Raw genomic sequence first — 20114 nt, 5'->3', positions numbered from 1 at the left:
CCTCTCAGTTATGTATATCTTGACAGCAGCGAAAGTCATGAGCTTAGTCAACCTTTAACCCCACACTCTTCCTCCTACGGGGTTTATCCTGTTTTTAAAAGGGAAATCTGAGACCTCGCTATATATAAGTATGGCCATTACATATATGGAAGAAAAGAGGGCTAACAAACCCAGGTAAAGTAGGCTGACAATGGCCAACACAAATTCACAATGGCAATACTTACATGTTGGTGTTGAGCAGGTGAAATGTTTAAACTGTTCTCAATCTAAATGAAGTGCGTTAACATGCTATCCTTTGCTATCTAGCATTTAAAACATGTTGCAAGTCAGGCTGTAAAATGTCCACCAAAGTGGTGGACTGACAGACATTTTCATCCCAAGATCCGTGCCTCTTACTAGGCTCAAAAGTGTACCAGAGTTAGAGCGGACATTTTTAAACAAGAGATAGAAATAATTGACAATTATAGTTATTGTTTTGTAAGTATGGTTAGGGTAATAAAACATTTTTTCTGAACGTAAAGGTACAGATAGCTCAGAATAACGTAGTCCAGGATTTATTACAAGACTGATTTATTAAACTGCATTGGTTTTAGCTAGGTGTACCTCATAAATTGAGATTGAGTGTAAATGTGGTATATCCCTATACACTGCGACACACTGCCATACAGAATGGGAGGGGGATTACTCGGGGTCAGACTGGAAGAGGAGATCTTAGCGGCTGAGACAGTAAATACACCTAAGCCGACCTGTAACCCTCTGAACAGATTATATTGGCATTTTATTGTACAGAACAAAATCAAGCCTATTCGCTTCTCTTGTCAAAAAGAGAATTGTTAACAATAATTCAAATTAAAAAATGCAGACCTGGAGCCAAAATAAAACATTTAATACCTAGAAAATAATAAATCAGCTGATTAACAACACATTCAGTTTCTGTTTTAGTTACAAACCTCTAATCCTCATCTTGTTACCAAGTAGGACAAGAAGTCAGGAGTCAGCACCCCACACTTGTCCACTGGCCCTAGAATACATACTGGGATGGCTTAATGCCGCTATTCTGGTTCCAGAAGAAAATAAAAACAAGACCAAGAATCGACAGAACAATGATTGTTATTTGGTTTACTAATTTTAGTATAAGATGGAAAAACTAAAAGATATTTGGAAATCAGCTACAGTACACTCATCCAGCACAATGTCTAAAAAACTAAATAGAATTAAGTGTTAAAAGAGACACAAACATTTGAACAGAAACTCGTAAAAACAACAAGACTACTTCTCCTCTCTGCGGAGAAGAAATTAGGCACACACTGCAATGAGTCTTAAGGTAGGTTTTACATTTTAGAACATGACTTTTTGCAATTTGTGTTTTTATTAAAAAAAAATTACAAATGATTTAAATGTCTTATGTACAACAAATATGTGTTATTACTGAATACAACACACAGCTTATTATTTGGACTGCATGATGGGCAGAAATGTGTTCCAAAGTCCAAACCAACATATTACTTCTGAAGCTATATACTGAGACCAGGGGTTTACTATGTAGAAGAAACCTACATTTTCGACAGTGTGTAAAATCTGGAAAATAATAAATGGTATTGCCCAAGAAACCTCAAATGACTTGATGACTTAATAATGCCATATGAATATCAGAACTATAATTTGTATGTAAACGTACAGTACAAGTAGTTTTGGTAGTCCAACATTATTATAGTGAATTATATAATGTTTCCAATTTATTTATGTTTAGTTAACGTCCGTTGTGACTTAAGATTTGTCATGTTGGATCGGGATAGAAAGAGTGTCACAGACAAATGTTTATGACAGTTTAGCTTTGTTGCAAAGAGACGCGAGTGATTGATCCTAGTTTATTGTCAGTATGTAAAGTAATTTCTTGGCACTGGATAACTGTGTGAGGCACTGAGTGACAAACAGAAATTGTTTTTTTCCTTTATCCTGAAAAGGGAACAGATAAATGGCTACTTCAAGTTTGGATTTCAGTTCTTATGGCTTAATGTCATTCTCTAATGGAAAGGGGAAAATAGGAAATGATTTTCATACTGTGCCTGTTTTCATCCTGTAAAGGTGTACCGGTGTACCGATGCAAAGAATGCAAAATAAGAACAGTTCTGATTAGAAAATCCCTGACTGACATTTGAGGTTATTTATTTCAGTCTCAAACAAATGTTGGCAAGGCAAGTGAACTCAACAATAAAGGTTGGCAACCTGTACAAACTAGGCCTTACAGTGGTTCTACTTTAAATCAAATCCCCTAGATACTAAATGTAAAATAAATAATTCATATAAAAAAAAAGATCTTGCCTCATAAAAACGATCATTAAAGTTTCCCAGGGTGTACAAACATGTTCTGACATGATTGCTGCTTTCACGTTCAATCAGAGGGTCAACAGATAGTCAACGGTGTACAGGTTTTGTTTGTGAGTGAATGCAGAAAACAATAAATCAATAACAGCGTTTGATGCAAATGAAAATGTTTCCAGGTCATCGGAAATGTCCGTTGCTCAGTATGAGCAGTGATGTGTAACGGCTACAGGAATGGATGCACGGAACAGCAGAGTTCCTTCATGAGTCTATCAGTTACTATCCAGGTTCTGTTCACTGTAAAGTCTAAGCACCAGATCTCTGATTTCGTCTCGTTTCCTCCGCACCTGGTGCCGTGGAAACCATCGTTGTAGTTGTAGAGGAAGATCAAAGTGCACCACAGGGTCCTGAGAATGGCAGAAGAAGAATTAATGACTTTGTACGTGCACTAAAAAACATTTATGTCCCACTGAGTTCTAAACCTGGAAAGTTAGACTTGTTTTTGATCCAATATCACGATAAAACATCTCCCTATATTTGAGCCCCATGAAAAGAGATGCTGCCAACTTCTTTACCTTTAAAAAACTCTCAACATATTGCAGCAGGTAGAGGCCGCAGTCGCTGCTGTTGTCCTGCAGGGGAACGATACAGTGCGAGCTCTGCGTCTGATCAGAACTAAAGTCCCTCGATGAACCTCGACGGACTTCCCATTCAGACTGCAAGTACCTGAGGAAGAAATGCATATTAATCCATTCATAAAACACACACATGCAGCTATAAAGACACAGATAAATATTGTCATACTTACTCCCGTAAGAGTTTGAAGACGCGCTCATGAAGAGAAAGTTTGAGGGAATCCATGATAAGAATACATGGCCTACAGAGAGGAGAGTTACATCTGTCATTGAGTGTTTAAATCCACATAAGGCACGTATGAATAAAAAAAATGACAAACACGGCCTCTCACCTCTTCATAACGGTTTTCTTCTGGAAGGTCTGTTCTGTGCAGTTCTACAACAAAATGAAAAGATTAGACTTAAAGAACAAAAAAAGGTAACATTGTACTAAACAATACATTTTCTGTGAGATAAAGCAAAGATATTGATATTCCTGATGAGTACAGAACAGAATCATTTCTTACCACTCGATCAGGTTGACGGTCTTTTTCCTGAGCCTTTTCTAAAAACACAAAAAAAATACCTTTAGCTACAGCTCTGGAGTCAGTAACATGAAGAGCCATGTATCATTCAGTCTCATTTCAAACGTACCTTTCTCTGTGTCCACACTGTCGAGGCGATTTAATGTAGGGGGTGTCTCTGTGATATCACTCGGGCTTTTGGACCCTTGAGCTGCCTCCTCTTCCTGCAGATCTTCTGTCCCCCGCTGGCTCTTTTCAGAGTCAGGACCACTCCAGGTCTCAGTTTTTGGTTCCTCCAGTCCAGGAAAGCAGATTACAACCAAATACCAATGAGCCCTAAACAGACAAAAAAAGCAATGTGATACATAATGTGATGTACCAAAAAAAAACACTCTACAATACACCTCTTCATAATAAATGTAACTCACTCCTGATTGACAGGCACAAACAGGAAGTCCTTCTTGAAGATGTCCACATGTCGTGTCCATGTCTTCACCCGTTGGTGCCGCCTCTGCCTTTGACAGCTGGGTGCACACAGAAGCAAAGTTTTAACAAGGTTTTACAACCATACAAATAACTGTAGACACTTGGGTGCTAAGAGTGCTTGGAAATGTAAGACTTATGTCCCTCCTGTACCAGGTCTTTATACAATTTTCACAATTATTTTGAATTCTCATGTCTTGAGCGAAGTACATTTAGGGAGCAGGGCCAGTGTTGAGTAGAGGTAAAACATGGTATTTCTTGATCACCTCCCAACACTATTAAAGGTAGGGTAGGTAAGAATGGAGAAACTAGCGCTAGAATTTGAAAGTACGCAGCTGAAAAAAATCTGCCCCTTCCTTCAGACTTCCTTACAGAGCCCCTCCTCCAACACACACGGACGCGCACATGACCAATGAGGGCACGAGATAAGTTTGTGCACGAGATGGAAGGCTGACAGGCAGGTAGGCCATCCAGTTATTTTAGCCGGCTCAGATGATTGGTCGTGCTTTTTACAGTACCACGGCTTCCACAGATGAAATGTTTTAATGTATTTATTGTCAAAGCATTTAATTTATTCATTGCTATCGGGATGTTAAGAGCATTCCATGGAATATAACAAAAAGTGTTTCTGAAGTGAATTACCTACCCCACCTTTAAAGTTAATAACCTATAAATCAAAGAGTGCCTTACTTTATTTCTTGAGATACTTGTGGTGATTATACCTGTACATACTTTCTTTTTCACTGTGTAAGGTTGTAAAAGGGGGTTTCCATTTGGAAGCCTGGAAACGTAGGGAGTTTGGCAATACATAAAACCCCACAAAGAAGAAAGAAATTGCAACTATGATCCTGACTCAAGAGTTTTCGCTAAAAAGTAGTAAAAAAAACAGGGATACTTACGAGTCGCTGGTCACGGTGCCTCCCTCACTGGCGTTGTCCCTGCGTGTGAGCTGCTTGAAGAAGAAGCTGCTGAAGATGTGTGAGCGCTCGGCCACGGCTGCAGAGGCGTTCTGGAGGAGGTATCTGTTTCACATCACAGCAACACAATCTGTTCAAAACTGGATCTCTTCTTAACAAAACTTGTGAGAAACCAAATTACATTTTAAGGCATTATTTACTTGAGGTAAAAGTCGATGATAACATCATTAAGGAAGATCCCTGTGTCGAGGCACTGCAGGTCCTCCATGGTGACGGTTATCCCTCCTTTCAATGGTGGGGGAGGAAACTGTATCAACCTGAGCAGAGGTGGAAGAAAGAAAAGATGAGCCGTGCACAATGACAGTAGATGACAGTTCATGTATTACAGATATAGCTGTTGACGCAAAGAGCACATTCGAACTGATCATCTGCAGTGTTAGGCAGGGATGCTGTGCAAGGAAAATGTCCCTTCTGTTGATACCACTAACAACTAACATTTAACAAGAACAGATACTCGTTGTCCCTCAGACTAGGGCTGTGCAATTAATCGTATTTTAATCTCGATTTTGGCTTGCAACTATTACGAAAACAACGTAATCGAAATAAAACGATTATTATTTGTATTTAAAAAAAAAAAAATGTAATTATTATTTTTTTATTGGTTTTTAAGTTGAATTATACTTAAAGTTTAGGGTAATCAACTGTTAAAAACATACTGTTCACATTTTTTTCTTCAATAAATGGATGTTTTCAAAGTAAATGGATAATCGTTTTTACTAATCGTGATATCAATTATTGACCAAAATAATTGTGATTATGATTTTTGCCATAATCGCACAGCCCTACCTCAGACCACTTCCTTTGTTTGATTATATTACTTATATGTATTTGTATCTTTGCAACTGTTTAATATGTGTGAACGCACAGTTAGGATTGTTGTTTTTGTTGTACTTTGTGAAATGACTAAAGAAATTCTATTCCATTTACTCTTAGTATGTTCTATCTTAGTTTGACAGCCTGTGCAGGGCAAGGCTCTATGAGAAGCAGCATATATGATAATGCAGGTCACTTGCCTTCGTGCCAGTCCATGATGTTTAAATTTAGTCCAGCTGGAGTCCGGTTTACAAAGGGACACGTAGTAGGACTTGTTTGTTCTACGATGGCTCAGCGTGTATACAGGAGCGGGCTCCTCCTTTTTCTTCTGTGGGAGGAAGGTCATATCATAGGAGCAGAATTATAATCATATACCTTTGACCAATGGTTATCATCCAGAGGGACACAAATCTGAAGGGTTGCAAGATGAATAACAGGAGATGAAAAGAAAAATCTGCTGCCAGTTATTATGCTTATTTTCTTAGAACTCTCTCACACTTTTGAGTATAACAGTACACATGTTCCTCCCCTGATGAGGTAGATGCTGCTTTGTTTTACCTCAGGCTGTTGTTCAGGCTGTTGTTCAGGCTGTTGTTCAGGCTGTTGTTCGAGCTCTTGTTCTTTGCGACCCTCTTCTGGTTTGAGTTCTGTGTCTGGATCTGTTTCTGTGTCCAGCTTCAGTTCTGTCTCTTCCTGTAAATCAATCTCCAGCTCAACGTTTGGTGGGGTGCTTAAGTCTATATCAGAATGCAGATCATCATCGTCTGTGTCTAATCGAGGGTAAGAGCAGTCCAGGCCCAGCAGAGACAGCAGGGGAGAGTCCAGTCCAGTTCTTCTGATCAGCTCTAGGCTATCATCCAGAGAAAGAACAGGAGTGTTGAAGTCGTCCAAACAACTAAGTTTGTCGCCACAATCAATGGTTCCTTGTGCCAGACTGTTGAGACAGTCAATGTCCAGGAGGGAGCGCAATAAAGCCCCCTCCATTCCCACCACAGCATATCTCAGGGTCAGCAGGAGAAACGGGCTCGCTTTGCCTATGAAAAAAAGAAAATCTAAATGTACAATCAAGGTCATCGTGCACCATGCAGATTATCATGTGACGTAACGAACATTACTTAAAATGATATAAGAAGTATGAACAGAAAAACTGACATTTGTTAATTGAAACCAGGACAATTTGAAGGACACAAAGTTGCCAACAGTAGAAATCTAAAGTGTATCTTTTTAAAAACAACACTTGTGCAACGCCTAACTCAAAGCTCTCTATTGGTCTCACCAGTGCTCGTCGCTCCATGTTGTTTCACACACAGCTTTTGTAGTTCTCGCTGTAAAGCAGCTGCAGCAGTTTCTGACACACATAACAGAAGAATGGCAGCAGGGAAAGGCTCCTCGTCGTCCTCAAAGTGAAAATCCCGCTCCACCAGTTCCTGCTGCTCCCACACGCTGTACCTCCTCATGTCTTTACGGTCCAGAGATAGCCTCACCTCCACCTCTCCAGTATCATCATCTGGGGAGGAAGAGAAGGTCAGGTGAAACTTGAGATCGCATTGTTGATATCAAATGTTACTTCTTCCATAACCAAAGAAAGTCAACCGAGGTCCTGCACAGTTCAGATTTTCTTTTCTAGATGTTACAGTGCTCCAACTTAATTGAAATCCATCAAATAGTTTAAGAGATATTTCAGTTTGTGTAATAGATTGTTTTAATAGAAGAAAGTAAATTCATGTTTTCTTGTGATAAAATATGTAATGTGGTTAAAAAGATCATATATTACATTAGACACACAAAGATTGTATGGTATATAAATACTAAACTGTGAAGATAACTAATATTTACGTTTTGACATGTTCAATATAACATGATCTTTGATCCACTTAAATGTCTGATCTAGGATCCTGAGATCCATTGCTTTTGTTTGTCTCCACCAACACATTTGGGGTTTGCGGGTAATTCCCTCACTTGAGTAAATGTACGTGATGAAACACCATTTTTCACTCTTGTGATCATTTCTCCCCATCTGAAAGGAAAGGGGCGTAACATTTGCAGCAAAGAGGTAGAAAGACTGTGTGACTAAATGACCAACTGTACCGTCCTACAACATTTTACAAATATAGGTATCCCTCATTTACAAGATATCTAATCTCAGAAAAATCACTTAAAATGTTTCACATCTGTCAATTTCTCATTTCTAAAGGTATCCTTTCAATTTGATTTGTGATCTTTTTTGGGTTAGGGTTAGGTGTGTTTTTCTTTTGATATTGTTATAGCATCAGATTGGCCTGTTTTTATTAAACAATGGATTGCACAGCTTGACTGACTGCATCCTGGAAATGCACTTTGAAATACCACGAAGGCTCGGGTCAAGGCTAATGTAACCAGCGACCTCCTTAGTGATTTGTTTTTCAGCCACAGAGGTTTACCTGCAATAAAATGTGTATCTACCCAAGAATATCGTTTTACAATGCAACTTATTTTTTTAACCATATTTCTTACACACAAACACAGTCTCAAAAGCTGAGAGTGCTCCAGGGCCTTGAGGGTCTAATCCAGTAACACACACATACTTTACCATCTGAAATAGACCAGTAAGCTGGGAGTGGATGCGTGTAGACAGCATGACCAAAACAAGTTCAGACCAAAGGGCTCAGGTAGGCCAATGCCTCTCTGAGAGTCTATTCAAGCGTAATTAACACCAAAGGTAAAAACTCCTCTTATCATTACCTTCCAGTGGGATGATGATTTCTTGGTCTGCTATCTGTGAAAGAAAGAGTAAACAATGTGTTACACTCCTTCCCCTGAAATGTGATTTAAAAAAAATCTGTGTTCAGCATCGACAAATTAATATATTTGTGGTTTATACCATGATTTCTCCATTTGCTCTCGCTCGATAACCACCACAGTGCAGCGTGGAGAAGGAGAAGTCTATACTGGGGTTTGGAGAAATTGTCACTGACACAGGCTCCTCTATAAGCACCTGCAACACAGAAACATACACACACTGTTGGGAAAGTCGGTTCAAACACATTGGTTATACACATTAACAGTCAAATATGTATAGAACTATTAAGACACAATATCTTTCCAGTTACAATATTTCTAACTCTATGTGTGGGATTTAAATCTTCCTTCTGTTGGCGCCACCTAGTGCTAGTAAGAAGAATGACACACTGACAGCTATGCTTTGCTCTGATCAAATAAGAGATTGCGTTCCGACAAAGCATTATTGATCTTGTTATGAAATGTGTTCATTACAGAGATATGGATCAGTCGTAATACAGGGAGAAGTCCTGCTAACCTGCATGTCCTCTAGGTCAGAAGCTTCTTGCTCTTTGTCCTCAGCTTTCTGTGGGGATTGTACCTCTACTAGTGCGTCTTCCACAGGGACCGGTGTTTGGACCGCTGGGCTGCAGGGACCAGTGTCAGCGTCAGCGTCACCGCCCTCCTCCTCCTCCTCCTCCTCCTCCTCCTCCTCCTCCTCCTCCTCCTCCTCCTTCTCCTCCTCCTTCTCCTCCTCCTCCTCCTCCTCCTCCTCCTCCTCCTCATCATCATCATCATCATCACTGGACAGAACAACTGAAATAAAAGCACATGGAAAACACATCAGGCCCAGAGTGAATTTAAGCTAGCTAGCCAAGTTACTTTTTTCAAAAACAAGCACATCATGTCCTATATTGCATAAAGGAGTTGTAATGGGCTTTAAAAGGAGAGCAGGGATAGAGGTTGTCCTAGATATGTAATATATGTAAAGCGTCTTTGAGCTTTAGGAAAAGTGCTATAAAAATCCCATGTATTATTATTACTATTATTATTATATGACACACAAGTAGGTTGTAAAGATAGAAATAATCATTATAATGTTCTTTATTTATAGAACAATGTAGCTTTTTTTGTTAAACACTTTGTAACTTTAGTTAAAGGTGGGGTAGGTAAGTTTGAGAAACCAGCTCGAGTGCGCTAGAATTTGAAAATACACAACCGGAAAAAATCTGCCACTTCCTTACAGAGCCCCTCCTCCAACACACACGAACGCGCACATGACCAATGAGGGCACGAGATAAGTTTGTGCACAGATGGAAGGCTGACAGGCAGGTAGGCCATCCAGTTATTTTAGCCGGGCCGGCTCGAGCCGGTTTCTCAAACTTACCTACCCCACCTTTAAATAAATCAAATAAAAAGATGTCAACAAGTCATGATGTTTAAGAGATTAGATTTTGTTTAGAAATATTTAGTATTCATATATACTATATGGCCCAGAAAAAGAAAGGAATACAAAAACAGTTCTAAAAAAGAAATACAAGACAGTTAATATAAAAAAGGGGGACTTTTATCAAAGTCAATAAAATAAATATCTTATTGAAAACATCTTTATCTGAGTTTTAAACAAATTCTCTTAAATGTTGTTAATGATATCGCCCACATGAATCCAGTACTGATGCTCGACTGATAATGGAATCTAACAGAGTGCACAAAAGCTTTTAGACTCACATTATTTGGGCTTGGTTTTGGTCTGGGAATAGTGTGGGTGAGTCCTGCTGAATTAGCTGAAAGACTATGTGATAATGTAGAAGAACATCTAATTCTGTCTGTTCTTCATAGAGCCAGCTTCACTAACAGTCTACAGAAGCTAAGTGCTCAGCTTCACGATCAGATCATGTATTTACATATTGATATAAAACAACATGGCATTGAGCTGAGCTACCTGAGTCACCGTTTTCCTGAGCTACCTCTTGGATAATTTCAAAGAAAAGTTTAGCAGTAGAATTAAGATACCAGTTTTTGAGGTGATCTTATCCTTTGTTGGGGTACTCACTGGGTTCGAAGGGGCTGGATGTGGTCGTGTTGTCCTGGCAGGAGGAAAGACTTCGTCTGGGGGTAGCAACAGAGTCTCCGGCTTCTAAATGAGGACCAGGGGTCGGGTCATCTCCTCCCACTGTGAACTGTAAAATGGTACGGTCCAGGCTTTCCGGATCTCCGTCTGCTTCGGGTTCTGTTTGACAAACACGCGTTGGGGACAGTTCTCCATCCTTTCCTTCTTCTCCGTTGAGCCGAAGCACACTCTCACGGTGGCGTTTGGGGCTGCCGGTTCCATTGCACGGCGATGCTGGATCCTTTCTTTTCCTCTTCTGTTGAGACAGCACAGAATGCAGAAACTCAACAAACAACTGGAGCCATGTTCAAGCGCAAGACACACAGATGTCTTAAGAGATATAACCGTAGAGGTGTCACAATAGCCCTTTTTACATGTTATACACAAAATTGTGCTATTGGAGAAGTGATCCCTTTAGTGTTTTAAAACATAGCTGTCTCTTATAAGTCAAATATATGTGATGCATTGAACATGACAAAACATTATAGATACAGCCTCAATGCTAGGGTCTTATATGCTCCCAAGCTGCATTCAATTCTTTTGAATAGGTATTCATAATTCCATTTAATTGACATTGATGGAAATGTCTGAGGGTTTTTGTTGGAGTGTTATGGAAACAACATCATGACTTTTAAGTAAAAGTTACATAAAGGCTTATTCAAAACATGATGCCATTTAAAAACACACTTACAAAATAGTCTGCATGCCTGTTCTGTTGCTTTATGCCTTTTATAAGAAAGTTTGGATAAAGTTTACGCTTCTGTGAGACTCTCAGTACGGCACTCACCACACTGTTTTGTACTTCTTTTTCTGGATCAGACAACCTGTCCTTGATGAACTCATCACAACTTCTGGTATCATCTACAGGCTCCCATCTCAGTAACACCCCACAACCTGTATCAGACAGAAAGATAAGCAAACAATCAGGCTAGAAAAACACATACAGTTCTGTCAAACTGAAAACTACTACGTACTACTACTACGTACTACTACCACCACGTACTACTACTTCTTCCTACTACTACTACTACTTCTTCCTACTACTACTACTTCTTCCTACTACTACTACTTCTTCCTACTACTACTACTACTACTACTACTACTTCTTCCTACTACTTCTTCCTACTACTACTACTACTTCCTACTACTTCTTCCTACTACTACTACTTCTTCCTAATACTACTACTTCTTCCTACTACTACTACTACTACTACTTCTTCCTACTACTACTACTACTTCTTCCTACTACTACTACTTCTTCCTACTACTACTACTACTACTACTTCTTCCTACTACTACTTCTTCCTACTACTACTACTACTTCTTCCTACTACTTCTTCCTACTACTACTACTACTACTTCTTCCTACTACTACTACTTCTTCCTACTACTACTACTACTACTTCTTCCACTACTACTACTACTACTTCTTCCTACTACTACTTCTTCCTACTACTACTACTACTACTACTTCTTCCTACTACTACTACTTCTTCCTACTACTACTTCTTCCTACTACTACTACTTCTTCCTACTACTACTACTACTACTACTACTACTTAATAGAATATAGAATAGAATAGGGAGGGATGAAACCCTCTTTAATGGTCACACATGCAGAGCACACAGCACACACAGTGAAATTTGGCCTCTGCTTTTAACCCATCCTACTACTACTACTACTACTACTTCTTCCTACTACTACTACTACTTCTTCTTCCTACTACTACTACTACTACTACTACTACTTCGTCCTACTACTTCTTCCTACTACTACTACTACTACTACTTCTTCCTACTACTACTTCTTCCTACTACTACTACTACTACTTCTTCCTACTACTACTACTTCTTCCTACTACTACTACTTCTTCCTACTACTACTACTACTTCTTCCTACTACTACTACTACTACTACTTCTTCCTACTACTACTACTACTACTACTACTTCTTCCTACTACTACTACTTCTTCCTACTACTACTACTTCTTCCTACTACTACTTCCTACTACTTCTTCCTACTACTACTTCTTCCTACTACTACTACTTCTTCCTACTACTACTACTCTTCCTACTACTACTTCTTCCTACTACTTCTTCCTACTACTACTACTTCTTCCTACTACTTCTTCCTACTACTTCTTCCTACTACTACTACTTATTCTTCCTACTACTTCTTCCTACTACTACTACTACTTCTTCTTCCTACTACTTCTTCCTACTACTACTACTACTTCTTCCTACTACTACTACTACTTCTTCCTACTACTACTACTTCTTCCTACTACTACTTCCTACTACTTCTTCCTACTACTACTACTACTACTTCTTCCTACTACTTCTTCCTACTACTACTACTACTTCTTCCTACTACTACTACTTCTTCCTACTACTTCTTCCTACTACTTCTTCCTACTACTACTACTTCTTCCTACTACTTCTTCCTACTACTACTACTTCTTCCTACTACTACTACTACTACTACTACTTCTTCTTCCTACTACTTACTTTCTTCCTACTACTACTACTACTTCTTCCTACTACTTCTTCCTACTACTTCTTCCTACTACTACTACTTCTTCCTACTACTACTACTACTACTTCTTCCACTACTACTACTACTACTTCTTCCACCACTACTACTACTACTACTACTACTACTACTACTACTACTACTACTACTACTACTACTACTACTACTACTACTACTACTACTACTACTACTACTACTACTACTACTACTACTACTACTACTACTACTACTACTACTACTACTACTACTACTACTACTACTACACTACTACTACTACTACTAGTAGAAAGTAGAAAAAAGTATATCCTTGTAGGGGAAATGCTGGGTAAATTCTGCTTTGTTTCAGTAAAACACTAGCATTAACCCTGAAAAGGACATTGGACAGAAGTTCCGGTGGAAAGCAGGAAAATCTAATTCTTTCTTAGTCTTAAAATAAGAGATAGTCAAAAGGACCCAAAAACAGGAGCACAATAGAAACCGTGATTCTGAATGCATTCATGTTACACACCTACAACTTCAGCGTATTTGAAGTTGTCTCCGTTGTCTTTTCCTCTTATAACCTGCTTGCCATCTTTGTTTTCCTCTCTGTCCTCTTCGTCATCAACATTTTGTGACCTTCTGCAGAGTCTTGACCTGAAGACACAAAATAATGAACACAACGCTCATTTTTTAGCACAAGCAACATGCTACAGTGTTACACTTTATATACTAAGAAGAATACCTAAACACTAAACCTCTAAGACTAAACAGACAAAAACTCATGCATAAACACATATTTGATCTAAGTTGAGAAAAATTTCTGTGTGGTATTATTCCAAATAAAATCAGCATGTTTTCTGCCTGGAAAGAGCCAACTCTTAAAAGGTCATTTCTCATTACACCGTAATAAATAAAACCTCCTACTGGTTTTGTGGCTAATTTGGTCGGTTATTCACAGGTCTGTGCATGTAAACCATCACATTATCCTGTATTTAGAATTGTATTACTCATCAGTACAACATCATACATAAACAGAGACATTTTATTTTCTGCAAGTGAGACCCATTTTCTGTCTTATTATTTAGAGTTAGGCCCTTAATGGTGAGTAAAACTATCTTTGTGTCCATCTCTGTGAACATTATTATTATTATTATTGCAAAGATGCTGCGAGTTGCCTCGGAAGTAAGCTTTGCAGTGAAGAAGCAAAAGATGGAACTGGAAGCCATTTGTCTCCCTGGAAAGACTTAATGCAGGGTATATGCAGGAATCCTGAAGTCAAATGTAATACATTTTAAGACCTTTTTTAAGACCCTTTCCATACATTTGAAGACCTCATCGCCACTTGGAGTTTTAACCGGTTACATTGGCGACACACTTTACCTCACATTTACTATATACAGTATTGATTGTCCTTCCTCCTTATCGTCCAACCATTTGGATGCAACTTGCATTTCCCCAAAACGATGTTTAACAACCGGCGTAAACGGACCGTCGCGCGCTATCAAGCAGTGAGCACACGATGTCCTGTTCAGGGGCCTCATTTATAAAGGGATATACGCTCAAAAAATGGCGTACGCCAGTTTCTACGCAATGTTTGCGATTTATAAAATACTAACTTGACGGGAAAATGTGCTGTCCTCCACGCAAACTCTAACCCATGCGTACGCACTAAGCACACAAACGGGAGAGACGAGAAACTGCGACACCGTTGGCAGAAGGAAGAATGGAGAGAAATATGTGGAAATAATACCATAAATAAAATGTTACCTCTCATTTATCAAATATGAAGAATTCATTTTCAAACATTGATTAAAGCCAATCTTTAAATGATTAAACAAACGCCTGTTTGAGACTCCTCAGTGCACACAAAAACATAACTTGGAGAAATAAATAAATACGGATATGTTATTTAAAACCACCTCGAATATGTTGTGTTCATGTTATGAAATGTTTTCTCATAAATGATACGGTAAGCAGGAGGACAGAATTACGTCTAAACTGACGCCGTTTTGCATTTCTATAGGTTGTAGATACGAGCATGGTTTTATATACTATCACGTTTAATCGTGTTTTATGCCGTTTGCCAAGACTTGATAAGTCACTCGTAAAACACAGGAGGTATGGAAACTAAGAACACCATATGTGGTAAATTGTACAGCTAATATAACACAACACATTGTATTTCCTTTAGCTGGAGGATTATGGATATATAGTTGCTGATCGACAGCTGGAACACAAACCACCAAATACAACAAAATAATTCAGATCCAGTCGTCATGACTCCACTCCGGAGGGATTCCCCGATCATTTCTTACAGTTTCTCATCAAGGGGGGGTCTCCTGTCCCCGGGACAAACACACTGCCTGAGGAAGGTTATGTGTATTTTTTTTGTCATTAACTTTTTTCGGACCACTTATTTATTTATTTTGGTGACGATCCGACCTCCATGCTGCTACTCTGGTTCAAACTGCATCCACCAAACAATATGATTTATCTCGACCTCCCCACAATAACCAAAATCTGACACGGTGTGAGATGTCTTTTTTAGCTGTTCTATCGTAATTTCCTGCGATCTTCTTCATGCAGTCAGTCAAAATGAATGAATGAATGGGCGTTTATTTGACTATTTATAGGCAAATATGGGCGTTACGAGTCGATTGTGATTTATCAAGGGAAACAGGCGTAGGGAGTGCCGTACGCACTTCCCTCGCCGGTACGCAATGTTTTGTGAATCGGAAAATGGTGGAAAATGTATGTACCTATTTTTGTGCTTTGTACTACGTAAGCAACCTTCCTACGTCAATCCTACGCAAGGCGTTATAAATGAGGCCCCAGATGACGTCAAATCCAACGGGATGCCATAAATAAACTACACAGAATCACACTACACACATACGCACTGATTACATTCAGGCAAACTTTAGAATACAACCTCTTTGGACAATTTATATACTTATTGAAAACAAGCTACAAAATGTAATACCTTGGAAAATGCCGTTTAATACTTTTTAATAGCCTTAACTTTCGCTAAATTGATTTATCAACTTTTAATACTTTTTAAGACCCCGCGGACACCCTGCTTAATGCCATATTTATATTTAACCAAAAAGAGGATTGTTAAATGTCCTAAGAACCACTCAATTTACACAAACAAACTATAAAATATTAATAAGTCAGCTTTAAAAAGGAGCTGGTAGATAATTGTTTTTACATATGGACAGAGCCACACTAGATTCCACCCTCTTTTTCTAGTCTTTATGCTAAGCTAAGGTTAGCAGATTCATGTGTAAGCTTTATATTTATGGTAAATAAATGACAGTGGAATCAATTCTCAAACCCTCAGCAAGAAAGCACATTTCCTACATTTCTATTTATCCATTTAACAGTTGATTCCTACCTTTGAGAAAGTGGGGACTTTTTCTTTTGGTTGCTTTTAGGGGTTTGACTTCTGTTTTTATCAGCCTCCTTCTGACTGGACCTCCTGTCTCTGCAGATCAGAGGATCCTCTTTGCTTCGCCCACTCTCCAACGGTGTACTTGACCCTCGTCTGCATTTCCTTGAAGTTGGACTCTGTGTTATTCTTTTCATGTAGGCCTTACCCTGTTCTGTCTCTAGGACATTGGTCAGGATCAGACAGGGCTGCCTCCTACAGGATGAAACACAGAAGCAGTTATTCACAACCTTTCTAGAGCAACGTTCTGTCTGCAACATTGTCAACCATTTAATGTGTCCTGGCCAGCTGTGTCCATACCAGCTGATCAAGAGGGAGGGGTTTAGATCAGCTATGTGTGCAGTCATGATAAGCTTGGCCTTGAGACATGGTGCATATAAGCACTCTTTATTTTTTAAGTAGGAGCAAATTCGAGCAATGTGCAACACTGCTACTGTACACACAAACAATAGACAGCTGGCAATCTTTAAAATTCAGCATTGTAGACAAAACTTGGGAAGACGATGAACATACAAACAGTCTCGGTAGTGTGATAATGATGGTATTCATCACAAAAGTCACAAAGACCATAACTGCTTAAAGACATGTTTTTATGTCATGGTTTTAAAGTTTTTAAAAATTGAAAAAGAAGAGGCTTAAAAATACAGTACCCTCTCCCCAATTAAAATGGTGCCAATCAAAACAAAATAAACGAGCATGTGTACATATAGCATATAGTTCAAGCAAAGCAGAAAGCAAGCTTGGAACAATAACGTATCAAACAGTTAAGCTTAGCATAGACAACACTACACATTTATAGTTTTAACTGATAGCAGAACATTAATCAGGTGTTTCTGTCTGCAAACAGCAGTAACAAAATCCATTTGTTCTTCTCACCTTGCCATTTCCAGTGTGACTGTAGCAGCGTGCTTGTGATCAAGCAGCGTGGATCCATTTGTATGCTGTGAATCACAATGTTTGAGTTTGCAACCTGCAAATGCAGTCCAGGAAACCTGTGAGAAGGGAAGGTAACAGAGCCAGTCTTGTGAAAATAACCAGAAAAACCTCACCACCACCACCTTAACATTTGTCTATGTGGTCACACAGAGAAGGATCGCTGTACCTGTCTTTCTAACTTCCCACACTTTGGTGAGAGACATGGCATGGAGATTTTGAGTGGGTTTCCCACCTAAAATTAACAGGGTGGTTAGTTACTGTGTTTGTATAAATTAAAAAACAAAAAGTGCAAATGAGCAAAGCATTTAAGTAAGAATTCCATTATGTGTCTATGTGTTGAAGCATGTGCACTGGAATAAAGCAGCAATCATAAATCAGGAAATTGATACGTTGATTGTAAGAGAATACATTTTCTAATTTGATGATTGGTTTTAATTTTATACCAGCATTTCCCTAGTTCCAGCTCGTTAATTTGAATGATTTGCTGATTATCTCTGCCTTGCCTTATATCAATAATATATTGATTATTTTCGTGGCTTTGTCAGACAAAACAAGCAATTTGAAAACATCAACTTGGGTTTCACAGAGCTTTAAAATACATTACTTTAACATGTCACATTTTATAGATCGTATAATTAACTTAAAACACACAAAAAATTAACACAGCAGCAGTTTACTATGGTAACTGTAGCATTGGCAATTATGCAGAAATAGCTATTTACAGCTTATCATGCTTCCGCTGTAATGTGTCCTCTTGCCCTTATGGAGAACCATTTATTTTAACAAAAGGGAAGTAAGCTCACAGATAAACATCATTTTAAAGTATACCATTAGCAATCACAAAAGCAGGTCAGAGCCATTAAACAATACATCGCAATGAGCTTATGCTTTACATGTGAACAACAAATCTATTATGGTAGCCATAAAGCAAGCTTTCCTACAGAATTTCTCCAGTTAAGCAATTCATGCTGCGCAAAAAAAAACATGCATGTGAGGAAAACATGGGTCACACATACCAAGTTATTGTCAACATTAAATGGAATAGTTAAGGCTCTTCTTCGATCCATCATGGTCTACAATTTTGAGACACAGCAAGAACACTGAAAGACAAACAAAGAAAATAAAAATGATTAAGTGTCACAAATTAAATCGTACATAAATGTAACATGTATTTTAAAAAACGGGTTTCATTCACTAAGCAATAACCAATGTGTTTTTAAAGTAAAAAAGGTCCTGTATAACCTAGGAGGTTCAACCACGTAATTTCAACAAACAAGGTTTTTCACATGTTGAGTTTGTTCGACACTTTACAAAATGTTTGCAACCATACCAAAGAAAAATGTGTCAGAAGCTGGCTGTGATGTTTGATTTATTATTTGGATTAGCAAGCAACAGTAACACTATTTCACAAGATATGTTGCTCAATCAGACCATGTGTGACCCCTGTACATAAGCAATGCAAACAGATGATGGAATACAAATATTTAAACAAAAACGAGGACAACATTACCCAATTATACTAATTTAATTAAATATTAAGCAATTTGCGATGCAGTGCTTTTTATTTGTTAGTTTGATATATTTATTTTGTTTTTACGTATTACTTTCGCTGTGTTTTATAACAGTATTTGTAGTTTACTTTTTAAAAACTACCGTTTACAATAGGGAAAAAAACGATAAACGGAGCTTTGAAAAAAAGCCTTTTAACTATGTTATTTACAAAATGTATGTAGCACAGATAGCACACAAGTCACGTTAACGCTTCCTATTGATAACAGGAAACCCGTATTGCAGATATGTCAATGCCCACCCCAAAAATTACCACATATCTGATTTTAAAATAGATTAAAGTTACATTTCTCACAATCGAAAGTGAAAACCCTCAATAGCTAGTGCTAGCGTTAGCCGGCAGTGCTAACGTTAGCTTGTTGAATGCTACCATGTCTATTATGCTAGCTAGCAGAGATACAGCTTACCGTAGACACGTGATTCTCTTCAGACCAACAGGTAATATAAGGAGACTGTAGGCCAACTATTTCCACATGAACGTTTCCACCAGCATTTTACAAAACACAGCAGAGTCACATTTTGTTGGGCTCAGTGCTGCTAGTTGCGCTCCTATGCTCCTTAGCAACATCCGGTAGACACCAGAAGTGCAACAGGAATAACAGCGAGGTGCACAAAGAGCTGACATTTGTTCCCGGGAAGGATGGGTGAGCAAAGTAACTCAGCACGTTCAATTCAAGTACTGCATTTTTACAGTACAATTGTGAGATATGCAATTCAGATATTTTTAAATATAAGAAAGCTTTGGGCTACCACCACAGTGTATCACGTTTAAAGGTAGGGTAGGTAATTCACTTCAGAAACACTGTTATATTCCATGGAATGCTCTTAACATCCCGATAGCAATGAATATATTAAATGCGTTGACAATAAATACAAATATTTCATCAGTGGAAGCCGTGGCGCTGTAAAAAGCAAGTCCAATTATCTGCCTCAATGATTGGTCGTGCTTTTTACAGTACTACGGCTTCCACAGATGACATTTTTGTATGGATTTTTTGTCAAAGCACTTAAAATATTCATTGCTATCGGGGTGTTAAGAGCATTC

The 20114-nt window shown here is 38.5% G+C and overlaps 1 protein-coding gene across 1 annotated transcript; it reads right to left on the bottom strand.

The window, feature by feature from the left end:
* Window positions 1–742: 742 nt before the first annotated feature.
* Window positions 743–19672, bottom strand: senp7 (SUMO specific peptidase 7). Its single transcript, XM_034128598.1, has 24 exons — window positions 19477–19672; window positions 18517–18600; window positions 17667–17732; window positions 17441–17556; window positions 16511–16759; window positions 13643–13767; window positions 11388–11494; window positions 10544–10856; window positions 9260–9306; window positions 9029–9142; window positions 8594–8707; window positions 8455–8488; window positions 7010–7240; window positions 6292–6767; window positions 5934–6061; window positions 5061–5177; window positions 4843–4965; window positions 3889–3984; window positions 3591–3796; window positions 3464–3501; window positions 3290–3333; window positions 3131–3199; window positions 2898–3048; window positions 743–2729 (listed from the first exon to the last, which is right to left on the bottom strand). The coding sequence occupies exons 2-24, from the start codon at window positions 18568–18570 to the stop codon at window positions 2595–2597; spliced, it is 3153 nt and encodes a 1050-aa protein (XP_033984489.1). The 5' UTR covers window positions 18571–18600; window positions 19477–19672; the 3' UTR covers window positions 743–2594.
* Between the last annotated feature and the right edge of the window lie 442 nt (window positions 19673–20114).

This window comes from Trematomus bernacchii, unplaced genomic scaffold (genome assembly GCF_902827165.1).
Source record: "Trematomus bernacchii unplaced genomic scaffold, fTreBer1.1, whole genome shotgun sequence".
Classification (NCBI taxonomy): Eukaryota; Metazoa; Chordata; class Actinopteri; order Perciformes; family Nototheniidae; genus Trematomus; species Trematomus bernacchii.
This window is presented reverse-complemented; position numbering and strand designations above follow the sequence as displayed.

What these genes read in the sequence shown, in the direction of transcription:
- senp7 (XM_034128598.1), bottom strand. Translation starts at nt 18,570, where the DNA reads ATGATGGATCGAAGAAGAGCCTTAACTATTCCATTTAATGTTGACAAT. An exon ending in AAGAAGTACAAAACAGTGTG is followed by an intron (nt 10,857 to 11,387) that starts GTGAGTGCCGTA and finishes CTGTCTCAACAG; the next exon opens with AAGAGGAAAAGAAAGGATCC. An exon ending in ATGTTGAGAGTTTTTTAAAG is followed by an intron (nt 2,730 to 2,897) that starts GTAAAGAAGTTG and finishes TGCCATTCTCAG; the next exon opens with GACCCTGTGGTGCACTTTGA.